The sequence below is a fragment of the Mustela erminea genome, chromosome 16, assembly GCF_009829155.1.
Source record: "Mustela erminea isolate mMusErm1 chromosome 16, mMusErm1.Pri, whole genome shotgun sequence".
Lineage (NCBI taxonomy): Eukaryota > Metazoa > Chordata > Mammalia > Carnivora > Mustelidae > Mustela > Mustela erminea.
In genome coordinates, this window is record NC_045629.1 from 85,372,956 (window position 1) to 85,396,061 (window position 23,106).

The 23,106-nt window shown below is 60.5% G+C and overlaps 1 protein-coding gene across 1 annotated transcript; it reads right to left on the reverse strand.

Annotated features, from left to right (window-relative positions):
* Positions 1–20,592: 20,592 nt before the first annotated feature.
* LOC116574998 (vegetative cell wall protein gp1-like) lies at positions 20,593–22,751 on the reverse strand. The gene is made up of 4 exons (XM_032316026.1): positions 22,538–22,751; positions 21,944–22,103; positions 21,596–21,679; positions 20,593–20,687 (listed from the first exon to the last, which is right to left on the reverse strand). Exons 1-4 carry the CDS (start codon positions 22,670–22,672, stop codon positions 20,593–20,595), a joined length of 474 nt encoding a protein of 157 aa, XP_032171917.1. The 5' UTR covers positions 22,673–22,751.
* Positions 22,752–23,106: the final 355 nt, after the last annotated feature.

Below are 23,106 nucleotides of genomic sequence, written 5' to 3' on the forward strand. Positions count from 1 at the left end.
CCTGTCCCCTGTCCCTATAGCTTCCTGGACCTGTTCTTGCAGACAGTGGAGAAGCCCTTCATGGTGAGACACAGGGTCACTTGCTACATCTTCACTGACTGGCTGGCTGCCGGGCCCTTGTGCCCCTCCCCCACCACAGAGGGCTGGAAGGTGGTGGTCCTCGAGGTCTGTGATGCCCCGCACTGGCAGGATGTGTCCATGCAGCACATGGTGAAGGTCAGCTGCTTCTGCAAGCAGCACTTCCTCTTCGAGTTGGACGACTTGGTGTATAGGCGTAGACCTGAAGTTCTGTGACCACATGGGTGTGGACATCCTGTCCCCCCTTTTTGGCACCCTGTACCCCAGTTCCTCCTGGGAAGCCTGCAAGGACTTCAGCTACAGATGCCAGCTGTAGTCCCAGGTCCACATCCCCAGGGATCAGGGTAACATTTACTACATGGGGGCTTTTTTGGGGGTATTGGTGGTGGAGGTTCACTGACTAATCTTGGCCTGTCACCATGCGATGGGGGGTGACCTGGCCAATGGGATGGAGGCCATGTGGCATGACAAGAGCCACATGAGCAGGTATCTGCTGGACCACAAGCTCACCAAGATGCTATCCCCTGAAGACCTATGGGACCTGCAGTGGCTGGGCTGTGCCCTGGAGGACCTGTGGTACCCACAGCTGCTGGGCTGTCCCTTGGAGGACCTGTGGGACCTGTGGCTGCTGCACTGTCCCCTGGAGAACCTGTGGTACTCACGGTTGTTGGGCTTTCCTGGAGGACCCATAGGCCATATGGATGCTGGGCTGTCCCTGGAGGATCTGTGGGATCCGAAGCTGCTGGGTTACCCACTCCCCCTCCCTTATCATGGAGAAGCTGAGATATGAGGCTGTGCCCAAGAATCACCAGGACACCAGGAACATGTGAGGGGCTGCCCCCATTTCCATCAGGGGATGCTGCCAGTGGAGCCATCAGAGCAGGTTCCTTCTTTTGTCCCCTTGAGGGAGACTGTGCGGCCCAGATGTCCAGGGCCCCCAGCCACACCTGCGTATGGGAGGCCTGCCTGGGGACACAAGTTCCTCTCTTTGTGGTCACTGCATTTTGATAACTTCTGGGTCATTGGCAGCTGTGAACAACTCCAGTTTTATGTCAGATGTTTTTCTGTATCAATGCTGAGCAATCATCTTTAAAAAGAACAGTCGAGAGAAAAGGTTTCCTCCCTGGTTCTAAACAGACACATCTTGGTGGCGCTGGGAGTGGCCCTGCAGCCCCCATGGAGCCAGAACGGGCCCTGGATGGGTCTTCCCTCCTGTCCCATGGGGCTTCAGGGTCAAGGGTGTGCCCAGCCACCTTCCAGACTCCCAGTCCCCTGACTGCCAGAGGCCTTGGCTGTGGCCGCTAGCTCTGCCTCCAGGAGAATGGAACCTTCTGGGTTATATGTGGTTCCTGCCTTGGTTTTAAATGGCTATTTTTGTGCTGGTTTTTGTAAAATGTGGGCACTGGCTCCGTCTGGATGCAGGTCCTGTTGGGATTCCTCAGTGCCCACCGGTGGGTTTGCACTTGTGCCCCCATCTGCCTGCGCTGTGTCTTCGCAAGCATTCACTGGGTGCCTGCTGTGAGCTCAGTCACCAACAAGGGTCAGAGCGTGAGAGTGAGAACTAAGATACAGGATCCCTGCTCCAGGGTCCTCCTGGGACTCATGATGGCCCTGACCTCCCGACTCACTCTTTCCTATTGTGGCGTATCAGACATATAACCGACTCTGTTAAACACATTTCAGGGTCAGTTCAGTGGCAGTAAGTACATTCGCTCTTCTGGACCTGCCACCTCCATCCACTGGCACAACTTTGTCCTCACTCCAAACCGAACTCAACTCACCCTCACCCTAACCCTCCATCTCCCCTCCCCCGCCCTGGCACCCACTAGCTCCTTCCACCTCTATGAACCGGTGCTCTCCGTCCCTCACAAGTGGGGCCCTTCAGTATCGGTCCTTTGGGGACTGGCTTATTTCACGTAGCATAATGGCCTCAAGGCCTGTCCCCTTGAGCCTGGAGCTAACCCACTTTTCCCCCAAAGGCGTGGCTCAGCCCTTTCCTGTCTACGCCGAGCCTCCTCAGTCCCCTCTGTCCCCCTCATCTTCCTTCTCAGCCTGATAAATGATCCCAACCGATCTGCAATTTTGAAGAGCTTTTCAGTCCAGATGCCAGGAACATCCCCCGGGGGTCTCGGGCCTCACTTACCCCATCTGCCCATGTCAGGCGCCTGCACTACCCACCAGCTGGCGACCTGCTCCTCCCACAGGTGTCCCCAGCTCAGGAGAGGGAAACACCAAGTCCAGACCTTTGGAGTCCTCTGTGACTTCTCGCTGGCCACCAGCTCTCCCAGTAGTGAGGTGGCTGCCTTCAGGTGCTCCTCAGTTACTCCTGTGCCTCTGGGGTCTTCCCAGAACCCTGACCTGGCTGTTCTCAGACAGTTCGTCCAGTGGTACCTGCACTTTCCGGGCGGGGGATTTGCTGGAATCCGCAGTGTGTCCTGCTGCCCCACCTTTTTGAAGGCACATTGTCGGGGCTGTCTGAGGACCCAAGACTGTGGGTCTGTGGCCTGGAGGGATTTAAGCAGAGCTGGTGGGCTGGGAGGGCTGCAGGCACAGAGGCACGTTTCAGAAAGCTTTCCATGGTCCCAGGAATCCTATCATTTTTGAATCAAAGCCCTGAGATCTTTAAAATGCTAGCAGTGTTACAGTGTGGGCCAGGAGGTGGAGAGGATGTTTCTGCACCCAACACCACCTAAACTATTGCCCTTTCTTGTCACTTGAGCTGAATACAAAGGATTGGGAGTGGAGCTTGAGGGCAGGTCCTGAGTCAGACTTTGTGTTTGGGGCACAAAGGCCATCCAGACAAGTTTGTGCTGAGCCTGAGGAGGGGGTCTGTGTGGAGACCCCAGCTGCAGACACTGTTGTCTCCTGATGCCCCCTCAGCCCACCCAAGTGCACCTGCTGCTGGGAGAACCCCGGCCCCCTCCTCTCTGCAGAGGGCTCTCTCCTGCTCCAGTGGTGCCTCCTCCCTTGCCAGTCACTGCCAGCCTGCAGCATGGGAGGGTAGATACCCCAATGACCTCCATTCCTGGGGACAGAGCCAGTGCGGGTGTGGTGTGGTCTTCCAGCTGGCTTAAGTGCCAGGCCCCCACCGTGCTCACTCTCCCGTGGGCTCAGTGTACTACACATTCTCCCTTAGGCTCCTTAGGCCCAAGCTGTCCCCTGCTCAGGGACCATTCTCGGCCCAGGCTCCACACGCTGGGATTGGGAGCAGGTCATCTGGACCTTCTGGACTCGTACTTCCATGCCCATGACATGGGCATAGGCTGGCCTCATAGATTCGTCAGAGGAGACCCAGTGCAGGAAGATGCAGGGCACTACATGGGAGGTGCCAAGTGACCCCAGAGGGAGCACACAGGCCTTGCACAAAGCACCAGGCTCAAGGGACCCAGCGCAGGACCTGGGCACCAGGCCACAGGGCATGGGGAGTCCTGGTGGGGAGGCCCTGGTCGGGGTAGGGGTCCATGGAAGTGTCCCAGAAGAGGCAGGAGACAAGGAAGGCAACAGGACTGAGCTTCCCCAGGAAGTAGATGGAGAGTCAGATGCTCACACAGACCTTTGGGTAAACTCAGAGGCCCTGGAGATGTGGGCTGAAATGCTGTTATTTGATCAGAGAAGTTGTGTCACAAACGCCCAGTCAATAATGAATGAGTTACTCTTTGTTGCTTCTAGGAATCAGTGTGTATGAGCCAGTAGAACTCACACTGCATGAAGTCTAGGATATATTTACTTTTCATCATTTTTCAGGACTAGATTTTTCTTGAAGAAATGCTAAGCATGTGTCTTTCCATTCTTTTCTTTGTGAAATGGGCCTCCTGTTTTCAGGAGCAGATTCCTGGTGCTCATCACCACAGCGAGTCCTCTCCTACAGTGGAGGTGACCCCATGGGTGAGGGGGGCGCACTGATGAAGCCCCAGTGCTCAGTACAGAGCAGGGACCCCAGGTCCTCCGCTGAATGAGGGGGGGCATGAGGGAGGATGGGGGTGACGGAGGGAGGCATGGAGAGGCAGGGAGGGGGGAGGAAGGAGGCAGGGAGGGAAGGGAGGGGGGGAGGGGAAGGAGAGAGGGGCAGTGAGTGATGGAGTGAAGAAAAGAGGCAGGGAGGGAGGGAAACCCCAGAAGTCGGTCCACACATCAGGAGCCATTATTTTGAGCGAGACCTGACGTAATCACAGCTCAGGCCCTGCATGGTGGCTCAGGGCTGGTCCTTCTGTCCTCCCAGTGCTGACCTTCCTTCTCCTTGGCCCGCTGTCATCCTGGTTCCTCTCCACCCCAAGGAGCAGGGTGGCAGGAGTGGGGTCTAAGAGGGGCTGCCTTGATCCTGTGCCCCAGACAACACTGGGAAAGGAGCCCCAGGACACTGTGTCATGAGGACTGGGATGAGGATCCCCTCCATCTCCTTGGGCACGAACACTGTTCCATTCCCTGCTGTCTCACCACTGCTGTGCGCAATCCTACTGAAAACACATCCGTGGCCAACCGAGCCAGAGTTTCCGGGGGTGAGTCCCAGGCTGAGCCCTGCTAGGTGACAGGTGCACCTGTGGCCTGGGATGGGCGCTGCTCACTGTTGTACCAGACAGGGGTGCCTGTCCGCCTTCTCTCCAGGGGCCCTGCATCGGACCTCTGCTTCCTCATGTTCTCCCCAGGGCTGCTGGTCCCCAGACCAGACACCTGCCAGTCTGAGGGTGACCAGCACTGCTTCCCCAGGGTTTCCTTTGCCTGAGTCCTTCCCCAGGAGCTCCTGCATCTCGTGACACATACTCCCTGTGTGCCTCTCCTCCCCCTTGTGTTTAGACTCTGTCCCTGTCTCTGTCCCTGTGGGACCCAGTGACTTGGAGCATGGATTGGAGCAGACCCATGGGAGACCTTTCTCTGGCCTAGGGTTGTGAGCGGTGCTTTTGCCCTCTGCAGAGTGTCTTCCAGCTTTCTGCATTTCCCTGGTTTCTGTGTGGTCCACAGGAGGAAACAGCCGTGTCCTGTCTGGGGACCGACTGTGGTGTCCCAGCAGGAACAGGGGCCTTGGCCCCGAGATTGTGCCCAAAATTTCTAAAGGGGTCCCTAGGATGACATCTCCTCTGTAATCCACGGAGCATCTCAACATCCAAAAGGGAAATACTATGTCAAACAGACAGAAGAAACAAAAACCCAACCCAACCCAACCCCAAACAAGTGCCCGCCCTTTGAAAATAGGTGCAGACACAAAGGCACCTATTGAGGGATTCCACTTCCAGAAACCTCCAGAACACGTGCAGGAACAGCTTAGAGCTTGCGAGGGGTCAGGCTGGGGGGAACAATGGGCAGGAGGGCTTGGGCTCAGGGTCTCCTCCTTTGGGGAAGGAGATAGGCTGCAACGATGTTCTGGGGCGTGGTGGCACAGCGTTGGGGATGCACTTCATGCTCATGACGTGTTCAAGGAAAAACAAGAACTTTTATTTAAAATAAATAATACACGGCATACAGGAGATGGACGGCGACGACAACGGTGACTCCATACAGGAGAGGAAGGACACAAGGGGAGGGGATGAGAGATTCTGGGGGGATGTCGGGGTCAGGGGATGGACCTGATGGCATTTTTCTGGGGAGATCTCCCCGCAGAGTTGTGGGCTCTGGATGCGGGTCTGGGAGTCCCGCAGGAGAAGGTGTAGGGGCAGGGGTGGGTCTAGGGGTTGGGACAGGGTCAGCAGTAGTGGCCAGTGCAGGATCCAGAGCAGGAGCTGGGTCAGAGGCAGGAACAGGAGCCCAGGCAAGGGCAGGGAAAGGAGCAGGAGCAAATGAGAGGGACTGGGTCTGGGGCGGGAACAGGGGTGCAGGCAGGGAAAGTGGAGGCCTTCCTGGCAGGGGCAGGGGCAGGGGCAGTGGCAGGAGCAGGGGCAGGGGCAAGACCAGGGTTAGGACCTGGGTCTGGGGCAGGTGCAGGGGCAGTGGCCCTGGCAGGGTAAGGAGAAAGGACAGGGGCAGAGGCAGGGGCAGACGCAGGGGCAGGAGCAGGGGAAGGGGCAGGAACTGGGGCAAGTGCATTGGTGATGACTGGTTCAGGATCAAGGTCAGGGGCTGGGTCTGGGGCGGGAACAGGGGCCTAGGCAGGGCCAGGGGAAGGGATGGCGGCAGTTGAAGGGGAAGACGCAGGGACAGGGCCTGGGTCTGGGGCAGGAACTGGGGCACAGGCAGGGAAAGTGGAGGCCTTCCTGGCAGGGGCAGGGGCAGGGGCAGGGGCAGGGGCAGGGGCAAGAACAGGGTTAGGACTTGGGTCTGGGGCAGGTATAGGGGCAGGTGCAGGGGCAGGACCTGGGTCTGGAGCAGGTGCAGGGGCAGGTGCCGGGGCAGTGGCCCTGGCAGGGAAAGGGGAAGGGATAGGGGCAGGGGAAGGGGCAGGAGCTGGGGCAAGGGCAGGGGTGATGGCCTGGGCGAGGTCAAGGGCTGGAGCTGGGTCTGGGGCAGGAACAGGGGCCCAGGGAGGGGTCGGGGAAGGGGTGGGACCAAGGGATGACCTGGGTCAAGGGCCAGAACAGGAGCCCAGGCAGGGGCAGGGGAAGTGGGAGTCGCTCTGGCAGGGGCAGGGGAAGGGGGAGCGGCAGGAGCAGGAGCCAGCTCTCCCCGGACAGCATCAGCATCTCCGTGGGCAGGCGCCTGGGCACCTGTGGGCTCCCGGTCTCCCGCCGAAGTGACTCCAGACACCAGGTGCCCCTCCGGAGTTGCTGAAGTTGGGAGTGGGTCTAGCTCCTCCACTGGAGAAGCTGAGAGAGGAGAGAAGGTCACCCATGGGCTGCCTCTCGTGTGGCTTTGCAGAGACAGAGCCCAGCCCGGGGCCTCCCGGAGAAGCCGCAGCCATGAAGGAACCCTCCCCGGGACGTCTCCCCGACTGCAGTCCACCCCCTGGGTGCTCCGAGCCAAGTCGTGGCTCCTGGCCCCACACCGGCCTGTGCGGGCTTCTCCCTGTGGGGCCCAGCACCGACCCCTCCCCACACAGCCACAGGCACCCCACCCCAGCCTTCTCACCCTTGGACTTGGCCTCCGTGGGCTCCGTGTCCAGGACCACAATCCAGTGGAGTACCGCGGGCAGTGGTCTGGGAGGTAGCGGGGGCCTTCCCAGGACCGGGGACTCCGGGGTCGGGGAGGAGTGCGTGTCTTCCCGCCTCCTTCCTAGTTCATCCGTGGCCTGCCAAGGCAGAGACGGGGAGTGTGCAGGAGGCGCCAGAGCCCTGCCCGGCCGTACCCACCGTGCTCCTGCCCAGGGCCCCTGCTTCTCCCAGATCCCACACAGACCTGTGCGTGCACAGCCCCGCACCTGGGTCAGTGACCCGTCCCTGCAGGGTCTCAGGATCAACCCTGGGCAGAAGGGTGCAGCCCCCACACTCCGTCCCACGTAGCCAGCCTTAACCTGGGTTGTGGACATGACCTGCCCACCAGGCATCTGACCCCTCATCAGCCTGCTCCTGCTTGGGGCGTCTCCACCCCCCATGAGCTCTCTTTACACACACACACACACACACACACACACACACACACATCCACACACGGGTAGGAGACATAGGCCTACACGGTCGGTCAGAAGGTGTGGGGATGTCTGACTTGAGCTTCCCGGTATCACCTTTTGATTCTTTTTGCCAAAGGGCCAGAGTCGTCGGGGAAGCCTGACACGACCTGCCCAGTGAGGGGACGTGTTTGGCGGGCGAGCTCTCCTCTGCCTGCATCCTCTGGGCTTCGGTAGGCAGCAGCAGAACATGGCGCTTCCTTCAGGATCTGCCCAGAAATGAGCTGGGCAGGGGGGTTTTCTCTGGAATGTGGGTGCCTGGATACGTGGGTTCCAAGTCCGTTGGGCTCTGTCGTCAGGGAAGTGAGGTCACCACTGCCTGGGGGCTCCTTACCGGACTTCCTGCTCCCACCAGAGCTCCCTGAGGGCGCCCCTCCCCCAGCTGCTCAAGGCTCCCCCTCCACCCCGTGCCCTGTCCATCCAGTGACCCCCACACAGCCTCCCCACAGCCCCTGGGAGGCCTGGGTGCAGCAGTTGTCCCCGCTGGGAGGGCCCAGAGCTGGGTTCAGACGGGGCTCCTGCTCCCGCCCAGGACTGTGAGCCCGCACACACCCTGTGGCTCTCAGGGCCTCCCCAGTCTCCCCGTCTGCACACTGGGGGTGTCCTGGCTTCTCCTTCTAGGGATGCCATCAGGGGTAGGACCCCTGCATACGTTCCATCCCCGCTCTCTCAGGAGGCTGGTGCACACACTTGGCCGGGCACGGGTGAGCCAGGGGCTGGGCGGGGGCATGGAACACAGCCCAGAGGGGCCTGGATCTGCTCTGGGATCCAGGCAAAGCCGCCATCCCCCTGCCTGTGTCCCATCCCCCATGCAAGGTTGCAGTGCATGGCTTCTGACTTTGGTGACACAGGCTTCCCGGGGCTCCCATTAGGTGGAGGTCCAAAGGCCTTGTCTGCGCCCATGTGCTGGCCAGCCCCCACAGGGGACCCCGGGCATTCCCGAATCCGTCCTCCCAGGGTGGATGGCCCATGGGACTGAGAAGGGGACACAATGTTTGGCTGCCATTTCCCAGCCGATGGAGGAAAGTCTGGGACTTCTCCTGGTTCCCTCTTTCCTGGGTTCAGTGTCTGTCTCTGTCTTTGCCTTTGTCTCTGTGCCTGCGTCTGTCTCTGTTCATGTGTCTCTCCCAGGAGCAGGATCTGTGGGCTCCAGGGCTGAGGGGAGAAACCTCCGAAGTCTCCCTTGTCCCTGTTTCCCTCTCCTGGGCTGGTGCTTGGTTCCTTGCTAAGTAAGGCCTTCTCACCCTGAGCAGAGCTCTGACTCTGGAACCTCTTCCCAGTGGGGACCCTGAGGCTGCAACAAGGAGGGTCCTGCCCTGGGTCCCCAGACCAGGGGTCCAGTGCTCTGCCACATTCTGCAAGCCCACAGGGTCAGCCCCCCGAGCCCCCAGGCTGTCTTCTGCTCAGAAGGATCTCGAGGGAGTCCAAAGCATTTTCCCAAGACTGGGAGCACAGTGGGTCAGGGACAGAGATTCAAGGACAACAGGCTCTTCTACAAGCCTGTGGGAGACTGGGGACACCCTGTCTCTATGGCCCCACTGATAGAAGAGGAAGGGGAGGCCCTCGGTGTTGTAGCCCTGTCCACACTGGGGGGTACCTCTTCCTACTTCCAGTAGTCCAGGGTGGTGATGGACACCAGGCCCCAGACCCTGTCCCCACCCAGTGCCCTGGCAAAGCCCCTGGGCCCCTTGGGGACCCCTTGACCATCAGCCTGTCCTGTCTCCCCTCCCCATGCTTTGGAAATCGGTCCTTGCCAGGAGTCCTGATGCCCCCGACCCCATGGCCCAGCTGTCTCCAATGTCTTTCTTCTTTCCCCCTTGTTACCCACCATTTTCCCAGGGTGTCTCCCCCTCTGACCCCTAGCTGGGCAGAGTGGGGTGTCTGTGCATGCGCACACACACACACACACACGCACGCTCAAACACATATGCCTCTAGCTGTCTGGGGATGCCCGAGGTCATGTCCCCCCATGGTATGGGGTGGGTAGCTCTCCCCAAGCATCTGAGGAGCTCTCACCCTCAAAGCAAACCTCATGGGAGGGTCAGGAATTGCCTAGGACTGGAGGGAAGCTCTGCTCCTTGGACTCTGTACCCGATTTTTGTCCTGGGCCAGTCGCTGCCTCTCTTGAGCCCAGGTTCCCAACTGTCCCTGAGGGTTGGACATGGAAATGCTTGAACCTGGCCGTTGCTCCAGGGGTAGGTGGAGGTGGAGGAAAGGTGCACCAGGCACACAGACCTCCATTCCGAGAGGGCCAGGTGTGCCCCGGAGACCTGCACACGCACCTGTCCCCTGACCCAGCCTTGTGGTGGATGCGGACCCACCATGGCACTGTCCCCGACTGGTCCCCCATGTTCCCTCACCACTGCCAAGTCCTCTGTGGCCCCAAAGTCTGCTGAGCACCGGAACCGTGCCTATCCTGGGAAGCAAGGCTCAGGGTGCAAGGCCAGGCGGGTTGGACATCTGGGGATGCAAAGGTCATCGAGTACCCCCCACCCAGCTGGCCTGGAATTCAGAATCCGTCCCAGGGTCCTGCTCAATGCGGGCTTGAGCCAGAGGACTTGGAGACGTCAGTGGAGGCCAAATCAGGGCAGGGAGATCAGTGGGCCCCTTCCACTTCTCTCTCCCTCTGCTGGGTCTTCCTGGTTGTTCCCTGGGACAGAGGTCCAGCCTGTCCTTGGATAGAGCCCTGGCTTGAGTCGGTGGGTGGGAAGGAGGACAGGGAAGGTTAGGGTTTGAGTTAGGGGTTTGCGTTAGGGTTAGGGTTAGGGTCAGGTCCAGGGTTAGGCTGAAGGCCAGGGTCAAGATTCAGTTTAGGTTCCAGTTTAGGGTCAGGGCCAGGGTTAGGGTTAGGGTCAGGGTTAGGTTTAGGGACTGGGTCAGGGTCAGGGTCAGGGTTCAGGTCACGGCCATGGTTAAGCTGAGGGGCAGGGTCAGTATTCAGTTTAGGTTCCAGTTTAGGGTCAGGGTAAGGGTTAGGGTTATGGTCAGGGTTAGGTTTAGGGACTGGGTCAGGGTCAGGGTCAGGGTCAGGGTTCAGGTCACGGCCAGGGTTAAGCTGAGGGCTAGAGTCAGTATTCAGTTTAGGTTCCAGTTTAGGGGCAGGGTCAGTGTTAGGTTTAGGTTCAGGGTCAGGCTTAGGGTTTGGGATTAGGGTTATGGTTAGTGTTAGGGTCGGGGTTAGGTTGGGTTAGACAGGGTTAGTGTCAGGGTTAGGGTTAGGCTTGGGGTTAGGGTTAGTCTTAGAATCAAGGTTAGGTGAAGGGACTGGGTCAGGGTCAGGGTCAGGGTTCGGGTCACGTCCAGGGTTAGGCTGAGGGCCAGGGTCAGGATTCAGTTTAGGTTCCAGTTTAGGGTCCGGGCCAGGGTTAGGGTTATGGTCAGGGTTAGGTTTAGGGACTGGGTCAGGGTCAGGGTCAGGGTTCAGGTCACGGCCAGGGTTAAGCTGAGGGCCAGAGTCAGTATTCAGTTTAGGTTCCAGTTTAGGGGCAGGGTCAGTGTTAGGTTTAGGTTCAGGGTCAGGCTTAGGGTTTGTGTTCGGGTTAGGGTAGTGTTAGGGTCTGGGTTAGGGCAGGGTTAGACAGGGTTAGGGTCAGGGTCAGGCTTAGGGTTTGAGGTTAGGGTTGGGTTTAGTGTTAGGGTCAGGGTTAGGGTAGGGTTAGACAGGTCCGGGTCAGGGTTAGGGTTAGGGTTCGGGTTCGGGTTTGGGTTCAGGTTTAGGATTTGAGGTTAGGGTTTGGGTTCGCGTTGAGGTTCGGTGTTAGGGTTATGGGTTAGGGTTCGGGTTCCGGTTCACATTCGGCTTAGTATTAGGGTTCTGGTTCGGGTTAAGATTAGGCCCTGAATGGTGGCTCGGGGCTGGTCCATCTGTCCTCCCAGTGCTGACCTTCCTTGTCCTTGGCCCTCTGTCATCCTGGATCCTCTCTATGTCCTCCTTAAACTATTATGAATGTCCCCAGGAGTAGGGTGGCAGGAGTGGGGTTCAGGAGGGCCTGCCGTGATCCTGTGCCCCAGACAACACTGAGAAAGGAGCCCCAGGACATTGTGTCAGGAGGACGGGGATGAGGATGCCCTCCATCTCCTTGGGCATGAACACTGTTCCATTCCCTGCTGTCTCACCACTGCTGTGCCCAATCCTACTGAAAACACATCCGTGGCCTACCGAGCCAGAGTTTCTGGGGGTGAGTCCCAGGCTGAGCCCTGCTAGGTGACAGGTGCACCTGTGGCCTGGGATGGGTGCCGCTCACTGTTGTCTCAGACAGGGGTGCCTGTCCGCCTTCTCTCCAGGGGCCCTGCATCGGACCTCTGCTTCCTCACGTTCTCTCCAGGGCTGCTGGTCCCCAGACCAGACACCTGCCAGTCTGAGGGTGACCAGCACTGCCTCCCAGGGTTTCCTTTGCCTGAGTCCTTCCCTGGGAGCTCCTGCATCTCCTGACACATAGTGCCTGTATGCCTCTCCTCCCCCTTGAACTTGCACGTGTCTAGTCTCTGTCCCTGTCTCTGTCCCTGTGGGACCCAGTGACTTGGAGCATGGATTGGAGCAGACCCATGGGAGACCTTTCTCTGGCCTAGGGTTGTGAGCGATGCTTTTGCCCTCCGCGGTGTGTCTTCCAGCTTTCTGCATTTCCCTGGTTTCTGTGTGGTCCACAGGAGGAAACAGCCGTGTCCTGTCTGGGGACCGACTGTGGTGTCCCAGCAGGAACAGGGGCCTTGGCCCCGAGATTGTGCCCAAAATTCCTAAAGGGGTCCCTAGGATGACCTCTCCTCTGTAATCCATTGGGCGTCTCAACAACCAAGAAGGGAAATTCTATGTCAAACAGAGAGAAGAAACAAAAACCATACCTAACCAAACCAAACCAAACCCCAAACAAGGGCCCTTTGAAAATAGGTGCAGACACAAAGGCACCTATTGAGGGATTCCACTTCCAGAAACCTCCAGAACACGTGCAGGAACAGCTTAGGGCTTGCGAGGGGCCAGGCTGGGGGAACAACGGGCAGGAGGGCTTGGGCTCAGGGTCTTGTTTGGGGAAGGAGATAGCCTGCAACGATGTTGTGTGGCGTGTTGGCGCAGCGTTGGGAATGCACTTCATGCTCATGACGTGTTCAAGGGAAAACAAGAACTTTTATTTAAAATAAATAATACACAGCATAGAGGAGATGGACGGCGACGACAACGGTGACTCCGTACAGGAGAGGAAGGACACAAGGGGAGGGGATGAGAGATTCTGGGGGGATGTCGGGGTCAGGGGATGGAACTGACGGCATTTTTCTGGGGAGATCTCCCCGCAGAGTTGTGGGCTCTGGATGCGGGTCTGGGAGTCCCGCAGGAGAAGGTGTTGGGGCAGGGGTTGGGCTAGGGGCGGGGACAGGGTCAGCAGTAGTGGCCAGTGCAGGATCCAGAGCAGGAGCTGGGTCAGAGGCAGGAACAGGAGCACAGGCAAGGTCAGGGAAAGGAGCAGGAGCAAATGAGAGGGACTGGGTCTGGGGCGGGAACAGGGGCCTAGGCAGGGCCAGGGGAAGGGGCAGTGGTCCTGGCAGGGCCAGGGGAAGGGATGGCGGCAGTTGAAGGCGAAGACGCAGGGGCAGGGGCTGGGTCTGGGGCAGGAACAGGGGCGCAGGCAGGGAAAGTTTAGGCCTTCCTGGCAGGGGCAGGGGCAGGGGCAGGGGCAGGGGCAGTGGCAGGAGCAGGGGCAGGGGCAAGACCGGGGTTAGGACCTGGGTCTGGGGCAGGTGCAGGGGCAGTGGCCCTGGCAGGGTAAGGAGAAAGGACAGGGGCAGAGGCAGGGGCAGACGAAGGGGCAGGGGCAGGGGAAGGGGCAGGAACTGGGGCAAGTGCATTGGTGATGACTGGCTCAGGATCAAGGGCAGGGGCTGGGTCTGGGGCGGGAGCAGGGGCCTAGGCAGGGCCAGGGGAAGGGGCAGTGTTCCTGGCAGGGCCAGGGGAAGGGATGGCGGCAGTTGAAGGGGAAGACGCAGGGACAGGGCCTGGGTCTGGGGCAGGAACAGGGGCACAGGTAGGGAAAGTGGAGGCCTTCCTGGCAGGGGCAGGAGCAGGGGCAGGGGCAGGGGCAGGGGCAAGAACAGGGTTAGGACTTGGGTCTGGGGCAGGTGTAGGGGCAGGTGCAGGGGCAGGACCTGGGTCTGGGGCAGGTGCAGGGGCAGGTGCCTGGGCAGTGGCCCTGGCAGGGAAAGGCGAAGGGATAGGGGCGGGGGAAGGGGCAGGGGCAGGAGCTGGGGCAAGTGCAGGGGTGATGGCCTGGGCGAGGTCAAGGGCTGGAGCTGGGTCTGGGGCAGGAACAGGGGCCCAGGGAGGGGTTGGGGAAGGGGTGGGACCAAGGGAGGATCTGGGTCAAGGGCCAGAACAGGAGCCCAGGCAGGAGCAGGGGAAGTGGGAGTCGCTCTGGCAGGGGCAGGGGCAGGGGGAGCGGCAGGAGCAGGGGTGGGGGCAGGAGCAGGAGCCAGCTCTCCCTGGACAGCATCAGCATCTCCGTGGGCAGGCGCCTGGGCACCTGTGGGCTCCCGGACTCCAGACACCATGTGCCCCTCCGGAGTTGCTGAAGTTGGGAGAGGGTCTAGCTCCTTGGCTGGAGAAGCTGGGAGAGGAGAGAAGGTCACCCGCGGGCCTGCCTCTCCCTGTGGCTTTGCAGAGACAGAGCCCAGCCCGGGGCCTCCCAGAGAAGCCGCAGCCACGAAGGAACCCTCCCGGGGACGTCTCCCCGACTGCAGTCTACCCCCTGGGTGCTCCGAGCCAAGTAGTGGCTCCTGGCCCCACACCGGCCTGTGCGGGCTTCTCCCTGTGGGGCCCAGCACCGACCCCTCCCCACACAGCCACAGGCACCCCACCCCAGCCTTCTCACCCTTGGACTTGGCCTCCGTGGGCTCCGTGTCCAGGACCACAATCCAGTGGAGTACCGCGGGCAGTGGTCTGGGAGGTAGCGAGGGCCTTCCCAGGACCGGGGACTCCGGGGTCGGGGAGGAGTGCGGGTCTTCCCGCCTCCTTCCTAGTTCATCCGTGGCCTGCCAAGGCAGAGACGGGGAGTGTGCAGGAGGCGCCAGAGCCCTGCCCGGCCGTACCCACCGTGCTCCTGCCCAGTGCCCCTGCTTCTCCCAGATCCCACGCAGACCTGTGCGTGCACAGCCCCGCACCTGGGTCAGTGACCCGTCCCTGCAGGGTCTCAGGATCAACCCTGGGCAGAAGGGTGCAGCCCCAACACTCCGTCCCACGTAGCCAGCCTTAACCTGGGTTGTGGACATGACCTGCCCACCAGGCATCTGACCCCTCATCAGCCTGCTCCTGCTTGGGGTGTCTCCACCCCCCATGAGCTCTCTTTACACACACACACACACACACACACACACACACACACACATCCACACACGGGGAGGAGACGTAGGCCTACACGGGTCGGTCAGAAGGTGTGGGGCTGTCTGACTCTGAGCTTCCCGGTATCACCTTTTGATTCTTTTTGCCAAAGGGCCAGAGTCGTCGGGGAAGCCTGACACGACCTGCCCAGTGAGGGGACGTGTTTGGCGGGCGAGCTCTCCTCTGCCTGCATCCTCTGGGCTTCGGTAGGCAGCAGCAGAACATGGCGCTTCCTTCAGGATCTGCCCAGAAATGAGCTGGGCAGGGGGGTTTTCTCTGGAATGTGGGTGCCTGGATACGTGGGTTCCAAGTCCGTTGGGCTCTGTCGTCAGGGAAGTGAGGTCACCACTGCCTGGGGGCTCCTTACCGGACTTCCTGCTCCCACCAGAGCTCCCTGAGGGCGCCCCTCCCCCAGCTGCTCAAGGCTCCCCCTCCACCCCGTGCCCTGTCCATCCAGTGACCCCCACACAGCCTCCCCACAGCCCCTGGGAGGCCTGGGTGCAGCAGTTGTCCCCGCTGGGAGGGCCCAGAGCTGGGTTCAGACGGGGCTCCTGCTCCCGCCCAGGACTGTGAGCCCGCACACACCCTGTGGCTCTCAGGGCCTCCCCAGTCTCCCCGTCTGCACACTGGGGGTGTCCTGGCTTCTCCTTCTAGGGATGCCATCAGGGGTAGGACCCCTGCATACGTTCCATCCCCGCTCTCTCAGGAGGCTGGTGCACACACTTGGCCGGGCACGGGTGAGCCAGGGGCTGGGCGGGGGCATGGAACACAGCCCAGAGGGGCCTGGATCTGCTCTGGGATCCAGGCAAATCCGCCATCCCCCTGCCTGTGTCCCATCCCCCATGCAAGGTTGCAGTGCATGGCTTCTGACTTTGGTGACACAGGCTTCCCGGGGCTCCCATTAGGTGGAGGTCCAAAGGCCTTGTCTGCGCCCATGTGCTGGCCAGCCCCCACAGGGGACCCCGGGCATTCCCGAATCCGTCCTCCCAGGGTGGATGGCCCATGGGACTGAGAAGGGGACACAATGTTTGGCTGCCATTTCCCAGCCGATGGAGGAAAGTCTGGGACTTCTCCTGGTTCCCTCTTTCCTGGGTTCAGTGTCTGTCTCTGTCTTTGCCTTTGTCTCTGTGCCTGCGTCTGTCTCTGTTCATGTGTCTCTCCCAGGAGCAGGATCTGTGGGCTCCAGGGCTGAGGGGAGAAACCTCCGAAGTCTCCCTTTTCCCTGTTTCCCTCTCCTGGGCTGGTGCTTGGTTCCTTGCTAAGTAAGGCCTTCTCACCCTGAGCAGAGCTCTGACTCTGGAACCTCTTCCCAGTGGGGACCCTGAGGCTGCAACAAGGAGGGTCCTGCCCTGGGTCCCCAGACCAGGGGTCCAGTGCTCTGCCACATTCTGCAAGCCCACAGGGTCAGCCCCCCGAGCCCCCAGGCTGTCTTCTGCTCAGAAGGATCTCGAGGGAGTCCAAAGCATTTTCCCAAGACTGGGAGCACAGTGGGTCAGGGACAGAGATTCAAGGACAACAGGCTCTTCTACAAGCCTGTGGGAGACTGGGGACACCCTGTCTCTATGGCCCCACTGATAGAAGAGGAAGGGGAGGCCCTCGGTGTTGTAGCCCTGTCCACACTGGGGGGTACCTCTTCCTACTTCCAGTAGTCCAGGGTGGTGATGGACACCAGGCCCCAGACCCTGTCCCCACCCAGTGCCCTGGCAAAGCCCCTGGGCCCCTTGGGGACCCCTTGACCATCAGCCTGTCCTGTCTCCCCTCCCCATGCTTTGGAAATCGGTCCTTGCCAGGAGTCCTGATGCCCCCGACCCCATGGCCCAGCTGTCTCCAATGTCTTTCTTCTTTCCCCCTTGTTACCCACCATTTTCCCAGGGTGTCTCCCCCTCTGACCCCTAGCTGGGCAGAGTGGGGTGTCTGTGCATGCGCACACACACACACACACACGCACGCTCAAACACATATGCCTCTAGCTGTCTGGGGATGCCCGTGGTCATGTCCCCCCATGGTATGGGGTGGGTAGCTCTCCCCAAGCATCTGAGGAGCTCTCACCCTCAAAGCAAACCTCATGGGAGGGTCAGGAATTGCCTAGGACTGGAGGGAAGCTCTGCTCCTTGGACTCTGTACCCGATTTTTGTCCTGGGCCAGTCGCTGCCTCTCTTGAGCCCAGGTTCCCAACTGTCCCTGAGGGTTGGACATGGAAATGCTTGAACCTGGCCGTTGCTCCAGGGGTAGGTGGAGGTGGAGGAAAGGTGCACCAGGCACACAGACCTCCATTCCGAGAGGGCCAGGTGTGTCCAGGAGACCTGCACACAGCCCCTGTACCGTGACCCAGCCTTGTTGTGGATGCGGACCCACCATGGCACTGTCCCCGACTGGTCCCCCATGTTCCCTCACCACTGCCAATCCTTGGCAGTGGTGAGGGAACTGACTCAGCCTTGTGGTGGATGCGGACCCACCATGGCACTGTCCCTGACTGGTCCCCCATGTTCCCTCACCACTGCCAAGTCCTCTGTGGCCCCAAAGTCTGCTGAGCACCGGAACCGTGCCTATCCTGGGAAGCAAGGCTCAGGGTGCAAGGCCAGGCGGGTTGGACATCTGGGGATGCAAAGGTCATCGAGTACCCCCCACCCAGCTGGCCTGGAATTCAGAATCCGTCCCAGGGTCCTGCTCAATGCGGGCTTGAGCCAGAGGACTTGGAGACGTCAGTGGAGGCCAAATCAGGGCAGGGAGATCAGTGGGCCCCTTCCACTTCTCTCTCCCTCTGCTGGGTCTTCCTGGTTGTTCCCTGGGACAGAGGTCCAGCCTGTCCTTGGATAGAGCCCTGGCTTGAGTCGGTGGGTGGGAAGGAGGACAGGGAAGGTTAGGGTTTGAGTTAGGGGTTTGCGTTAGGGTTAGGGTTAGGGTCAGGTCCAGGGTTAGGCTGAAGGCCCGGGTCAAGATTCAGTTTAGGTTCCAGTTTAGGGTCAGGGCCAGGGTTAGGGTTAGGGTCAGGGTTAGGTTTAGGGACTGGGTCAGGGTCAGGGTCAGGGTTCAGGTCACGGCCATGGTTAAGCTGAGGGGCAGGGTCAGTATTCAGTTTAGGTTCCAGTTTAGGGTCAGGGTAAGGGTTAGGGTTATGGTCAGGGTTAGGTTTAGGGACTGGGTCAGGGTCAGGGTCAGGGTTCAGGTCACGGCCAGGGTTAAGCTGAGGGCCAGAGTCAGTATTCACTTTAGGTTCCAGTTTAGGGGCAGGGTCAGTGTTAGGTTTAGGTTCAGGGTCAGGCTTAGGGTTTGGGATTAGGGTTATGGTTAGTGTTAGGGTCGGGGTTAGGTTGGGTTAGACAGGGTTAGTGTCAGGGTTAGGGTTAGGCTTGGGGTTAGGGTTAGTCTTAGAATCAAGGTTAGGTGAAGGGACTGGGTCAGGGTCAGGGTCAGGGTTCGGGTCACGTCCAGGGTTAGGCTGAGGGCCAGGGTCAGGATTCAGTTTAGGTTCCAGTTTAGGGTCCGGGCCAGGGTTAGGGTTATGGTCAGGGTTAGGTTTAGGGACTGGGTCAGGGTCAGGGTCAGGGTTCAGGTCACGGCCAGGGTTAAGCTGAGGGCCAGAGTCAGTATTCACTTTAGGTTCCAGTTTAGGGGCAGGGTCAGTGTTAGGTTTAGGTTCAGGGTCAGGCTTAGGGTTTGTGTTCGGGTTAGGGTAGTGTTAGGGTCTGGGTTAGGGCAGGGTTAGACAGGGTTAGGGTCAGGGTCAGGCTTAGGGTTTGAGGTTAGGGTTGGGTTTAGTGTTAGGGTCAGGGTTAGGGTAGGGTTAGACAGGTCCGGGTCAGGGTTAGGGTTAGGGTTCGGGTTCGGGTTTGGGTTCAGGTTTAGGATTTGAGGTTAGGGTTTGGTTTCGCGTTGAGTTTCGGTGTTAGGGTTATGGGTTAGGGTTCGGGTTCCGGTTCAGATTCGGCTTAGTATTAGGGTTCTGGTTCGGCTTAAGATTAGGCCCTGAATGGTGGCTCGGGGATGGTCCATCTGTCCTCCCAGTGCTGACCTTCCTTGTCCTTGGCCCTCTGTCATCCTGGATCCTCTCTACATCCTCCTTAAACTATTATGAATGTCCCCAGGAGTAGGGTGGCAGGAGTGGGGTTCAGGAGGGCCTGCCGTGATCCTGTGCCCCAGACAACACTGAGAAAGGAGCCCCAGGACATTGTGTCAGGAGGACGGGGATGAGGATGCCCTCCATCTCCTTGGGCATGAACACTGTTCCATTCCCTGCTGTCTCACCACTGCTGTGCGCAATCCTACTGAAAACACATCCGTGGCCTACCGAGCCAGAGTTTCTGGGGGTGAGTCCCAGGCTGAGCCCTGCTAGGTGACAGGTGCACCTGTGGCCTGGGATGGGTGCCGCTCACTGTTGTCTCAGACAGGGGTGCCTGTCCGCCTTCTCTCCAGGGGCCCTGCATCGGACCTCTGCTTCCTCACGTTCTCTCCAGGGCTGCTGGTCCCCAGACCAGACACCTGCCAGTCTGAGGGTGACCAGCACTGCCTCCCAGGGTTTCCTTTGCCTGAGTCCTTCCCTGGGAGCTCCTGCATCTCCTGACACATAGTGCCTGTATGCCTCTCCTCCCCCTTGAACTTGCACGTGTCTAGTCTCTGTCCCTGTCTCTGTCCCTGTGGGACCCAGTGACTTGGAGCATGGATTGGAGCAGACCCATGGGAGACCTTTCTCTGGCCTAGGGTTGTGAGCGATGCTTTTGCCCTCCGCGGTGTGTCTTCCAGCTTTCTGCATTTCCCTGGTTTCTGTGTGGTCCACAGGAGGAAACAGCCGTGTCCTGTCTGGGGACCGACTGTGGTGTCCCAGCAGGAACAGGGGCCTTGGCCCCGAGATTGTGCCCAAAATTCCTAAAGGGGTCCCTAGGATGACCTCTCCTCTGTAATCCATTGGGCATCTCAACAACCAAGAAGGGAAATTCTATGTCAAACAGAGAGAAGAAACAAAAACCATACCTAACCAAACCAAACCAAACCCCAAACAAGGGCCCTTTGAAAATAGGTGCAGACACAAAGGCACCTATTGAGGGATTCCACTTCCAGAAACCTCCAGAACACGTGCAGGAACAGCTTAGGGCTTGCGAGGGGCCAGGCTGGGGGAACAACGGGCAGGAGGGCTTGGGCTCAGGGTCTTGTTTGGGGAAGGAGATAGCCTGCAACGATGTTGTGTGGCGTGTTGGCGCAGCGTTGGGAATGCTCTTCATGCTCATGACGTGTTCAAGGGAAAACAAGAACTTTTATTTAAAATAAATAATACACGGCATAGAGGAGATGGACGGCGACGAGAACGGTGACTCCATACAGGAGAGGAAGGACACAAGGGGAGGGGATGAAACATTCTGGGGGGATGTCGGGGTCAGGGGATGGAACTGACGGCATTTTTCTGGGGAGATCTCCCCGCAGAGTTGTGGGCTCTGGATGCGGGTCTGGGAGTCCCGCAGGAGAAGGTGTTGGGGCAGGGGTTGGGCTAGGGGCGGGGACAGGGTCAGCAGTAGTGGCCAGTGCAGGATCCAGAGCAGGAGCTGGGTCAGAGGCAGGAACAGGAGCACAGGCAAGGTCAGGGAAAGGAGCAGGAGCAAATGAGAGGGACTGGGTCTGGGGCGGGAACAGGGGCCTAGGCAGGGCCAGGGGATGGGGCAGTGGTCCTGGCAGGGCCAGGGGAAGGGATGGCGGCAGTTGAAGGCGAAGACGCAGGGGCAGGGGCTGGGTCTGGGGCAGGAACAGGGGCGCAGGCAGGGAAAGTTTAGGCCTTCCTGGCAGGGGCAGGGGCAGGGGCAGGGGCAGTGGCAGGAGCAGGGGCAGGGGCAAGACCGGGGTTAGGACCTGGGTCTGGGGCAGGTGCAGGGGCAGTGGCCCTGGCAGGGTAAGGAGAAAGGACAGGGGCAGAGGCAGGGGCAGACGAAGGGGCAGGGGCAGGGGCAGGGGCAGGAACTGGGGCAAGTGCATTGGTGATGACTGGCTCAGGATCAAGGGCAGGGGCTGGGTCTGGGGCGGGAACAGGGGCCTAGGCAGGGCCAGGGGAAGGGGCAGTGTTCCTGGCAGGGCCAGGGGAAGGGATGGCGGCAGTTGAAGGGGAAGACGCAGGGACAGGGCCTGGGTCTGGGGCAGGAACAGGGGCACAGGTAGGGAAAGTGGAGGCCTTCCTGGCAGGGGCAGGAGCAGGGGCAGGGGCAGGGGCAGGGGCAAGAACAGGGTTAGGACTTGGGTCTGGGGCAGGTGTAGGGGCAGGTGCAGGGGCAGGACCTGGGTCTGGGGCAGGTGCAGGGGCAGGTGCCTGGGCAGTGGCCCTGGCAGGGAAAGGGGAAGGGATAGGGGCAGGGGAAGGGGCAGGGGCAGGAGCTGGGGTAAGGGCAGGGGTGATGGCCTGGGCGAGGTCAAGGGCTGGAGCTGGGTCTGGGGCAGGAACAGGGGCCCAGGGAGGGGTCGGGGAAGGGGTGGGACCAAGGGAGGACCTGGGTCAAGGGCCAGAACAGGAGCCCAGGCAGGGGCAGGGGAAGTGGGAGTCGCTCTGGCAGGGGCAGGGGAAGGGGGAGCGGCAGGAGCAGGGGTGGGGGCAGGAGCAGGAGCCAGCTCTCCCTGGACAGCATCAGCATCTCCGTGGGCAGGCGCCTGGGCACCTGTGGGCTCCCGGACTCCAGACACCATGTGCCCCTCCGGAGTTGCTGAAGTTGGGAGAGGGTCTAGCTCCTTGGCTGGAGAAGCTGGGAGAGGAGAGAAGGTCACCCGCGGGCCTGCCTCTCCCTGTGGCTTTGCAGAGACAGAGCCCAGCCCGGGGCCTCCCAGAGAAGCCGCAGCCACGAAGGAACCCTCCCGGGGACGTCTCCCCGACTGCAGTCTACCCCCTGGGTGCTCCGAGCCAAGTAGTGGCTCCTGGCCCCACACCGGCCTGTGCGGGCTTCTCCCTGTGGGGCCCAGCACCGACCCCTCCCCACACAGCCACAGGCACCCCACCCCAGCCTTCTCACCCTTGGACTTGGCCTCCGTGGGCTCCGTGTCCAGGACCACAATCCAGTGGAGTACCGCGGGCAGTGGTCTGGGAGGTAGCGAGGGCCTTCCCAGGACCGGGGACTCCGGGGTCGGGGAGGAGTGCGGGTCTTCCCGCCTCCTTCCTAGTTCATCCGTGGCCTGCCAAGGCAGAGACGGGGAGTGTGCAGGAGGCGCCAGAGCCCTGCCCGGCCGTACCCACCGTGCTCCTGCCCAGTGCCCCTGCTTCTCCCAGATCCCACGCAGACCTGTGCGTGCACAGCCCCGCACCTGGGTCAGTGACCCGTCCCTGCAGGGTCTCAGGATCAACCCTGGGCAGAAGGGTGCAGCCCCAACACTCCGTCCCACGTAGCCAGCCTTAACCTGGGTTGTGGACATGACCTGCCCACCAGGCATCTGACCCCTCATCAGCCTGCTCCTGCTTGGGGTGTCTCCACCCCCCATGAGCTCTCTTTACACACACACACACACACACACACACACACACACACACATCCACACACGGGTAGGAGACATAGGCCTACACGGTCGGTCAGAAGGTGTGGGGCTGTCTGACTTGAGCTTCCCGGTGTCACCTTTTGATTCTTTTTGCCAAAGGGCCAGAGTCGTCGGGGAAGCCTGACACGACCTGCCCAGTGAGGGGACGTGTTTGGCGGGCGAGCTCTCCTCTGCCTGCATCCTCTGGGCTTCGGTAGGCAGCAGCAGAACATGGCGCTTCCTTCAGGATCTGCCCAGAAATGAGCTGGGCAGGGGGGTTTTCTCTGGAATGTGGGTGCCTGGATACGTGGGTTCCAAGTCCGTTGGGCTCTGTCGTCAGGGAAGTGAGGTCACCACTGCCTGGGGGCTCCTTACCGGACTTCCTGCTCCCACCAGAGCTCCCTGAGGGCGCCCCTCCCCCAGCTGCTCAAGGCTCCCCCTCCACCCCGTGCCCTGTCCATCCAGTGACCCCCACACAGCCTCCCCACAGCCCCTGGGAGGCCTGGGTGCAGCAGTTGTCCCCGCTGGGAGGGCCCAGAGCTGGGTTCAGACGGGGCTCCTGCTCCCGCCCAGGACTGTGAGCCCGCACACACCCTGTGGCTCTCAGGGCCTCCCCAGTCTCCCCGTCTGCACACTGGGGGTGTCCTGGCTTCTCCTTCTAGGGATG

Coding starts and splice junctions, on each gene's coding strand:
- LOC116574998 (XM_032316026.1), bottom strand. CDS start 22,672: ATGTTCTGCTGCTGCCTACCGAAGCCCAGAGGATGCAGGCAGAGGAGA. Junction 21,680..21,943: donor CACGGAGGCCAAGTCCAAGG/GTGAGAAGGCTG, acceptor CTCCTCTCCCAG/CTTCTCCAGCCAAGGAGCTA. Junction 20,688..21,595: donor TGGAGTCCGGGAGCCCACAG/GTGCCCAGGCGC, acceptor TTCCTGCCCCAG/ACCCAGCCCCTGCCCCTGCG.